We start from the raw sequence: 1,439 nt of genomic DNA on the forward strand, positions 1-1,439 counted from the left end.
ATAGATCGCCAGAAGTCATGCATATTCAGTAGTCACAAGGTGGGTGGTAACCACAGTAAAGTCCCTGAGCTCACAGGTGCTCATAGGTGAGGAAATCTATTACCTGCATTGGGAGAAGGCATGAGGGGGGCTGGGTGCCTCGGTAGGGAGACAGAATCAACCATGTGCTTACTTTGAGGCAGCACAGTTGTTAGGCGAGAATCTGTGGAAGTGATATTTAAAGCAGGGTAATGTACGTGGACTTTCTCTCTAACTTAGCAAAGTGGTGGCGTTCCTACTGTGGAATACTAGCTTTCTTGATTCCCTCTGTTATAAGTTAGGGAATGTAGCCCTAGTCATATTTCCTTCAGTATTGATTTCCCACACCTTCCTTTGTAAATTATTGTATAGTAACAGTTTTTATATAGATAGTCTGTGTGCTACTCTAAGATTAGGTTCATTTAGGTGAGCAAATAGAATTTTCTAATAGAAGAATATTTTATATCATATTTGAGAAAAATATTTTATACTTTGAGTAGTGTGGACTAACGGGTAAGTTTCACTGGCTACCATAGAAATTTACTTCATGTTTTACATATAAAACATTTATATTTCTTTTTTTTTTAATTTGGTGTGTGAAAGAATGTAGGAGAAGGACAACAGTCTTGAGTCTGTCCGGTGGGTGGGTGTCTTGAGTTAGATGTAGAATCTGTTGAGATGAAAAAATTGAGACTGATTATCAAAGATGATTCACAGTTTATAATATTTTACCCGCCAGTGCTTTAAATGTCATTCTTAGGATAACAGAGTATTTTTAATTCATTATGTAATTTTTACTTAAAACTTGATCATTTTAAATTTATCTAAGTGTCGCCATCAATAGCATTTTCGTGCTCTGCATCTCACACCTGTTTACTGATAACAGGTACTTTAGAAGAGCGGATTCAAGTCTATGAAGAAATTAGTAAGCAGCATCCCAGAGCAATATCACCTAGAAGATTGCCTTTGAATCTCGTTCCAGGTAATATTAGGGAAACCTCTTATACACTACTAGTTGACTGGTTGAAATCACTTAGTGACATTCAAAATTTAAAATGGTATCGGGGCTGGGGGGAAGGTTTCTGGTATAGAGTTTACATCTATACCAGTGTGGGGGTGTGGGTTGACCAGTTACTAATCTTATTATGTATACATATGTTAATAGTGATATACTTCAGTGTATAGCTATAGTAAAGTTAGTTTTGAGTATCAGGAATTATATTTATATAATTGTCTTTCTTATGGATCTTAAAAAGCAACAGAATTAGAAGGTAAATTGTACTCCGCAGAACGGATTACAAATTATATTGTGATATAAGTAATGGGAGTTTCATGCCTTTTAGATGTAAGGGAGGAAGACGGGGCTTTCTATTCCCGTAAAGAATTACAGCCTCAGAAACCCACAGGAGTAGTTTACCCTG

General features: G+C 36.5%; 1 protein-coding gene across 1 annotated transcript in view; it reads left to right on the plus strand.

The window, feature by feature from the left end:
* Window positions 1-1,439, plus strand: part of NAA16 (N-alpha-acetyltransferase 16, NatA auxiliary subunit) — a 100,962-nt gene that overhangs the window by 50,454 nt on the left and 49,069 nt on the right. Inside the window, exon 8 of the mRNA XM_045287090.1 lies at window positions 905-1,000. Coding sequence (XP_045143025.1) covers window positions 905-1,000 — 96 coding nt within the window. The remainder of the gene's footprint in view (window positions 1-904; window positions 1,001-1,439) is intronic.

Source organism: Echinops telfairi, unplaced genomic scaffold (assembly GCF_000313985.2).
Source record: "Echinops telfairi isolate 266 unplaced genomic scaffold, ASM31398v2 ScPeMD7_11;HRSCAF=52, whole genome shotgun sequence".
Lineage (NCBI taxonomy): Eukaryota > Metazoa > Chordata > Mammalia > Afrosoricida > Tenrecidae > Echinops > Echinops telfairi.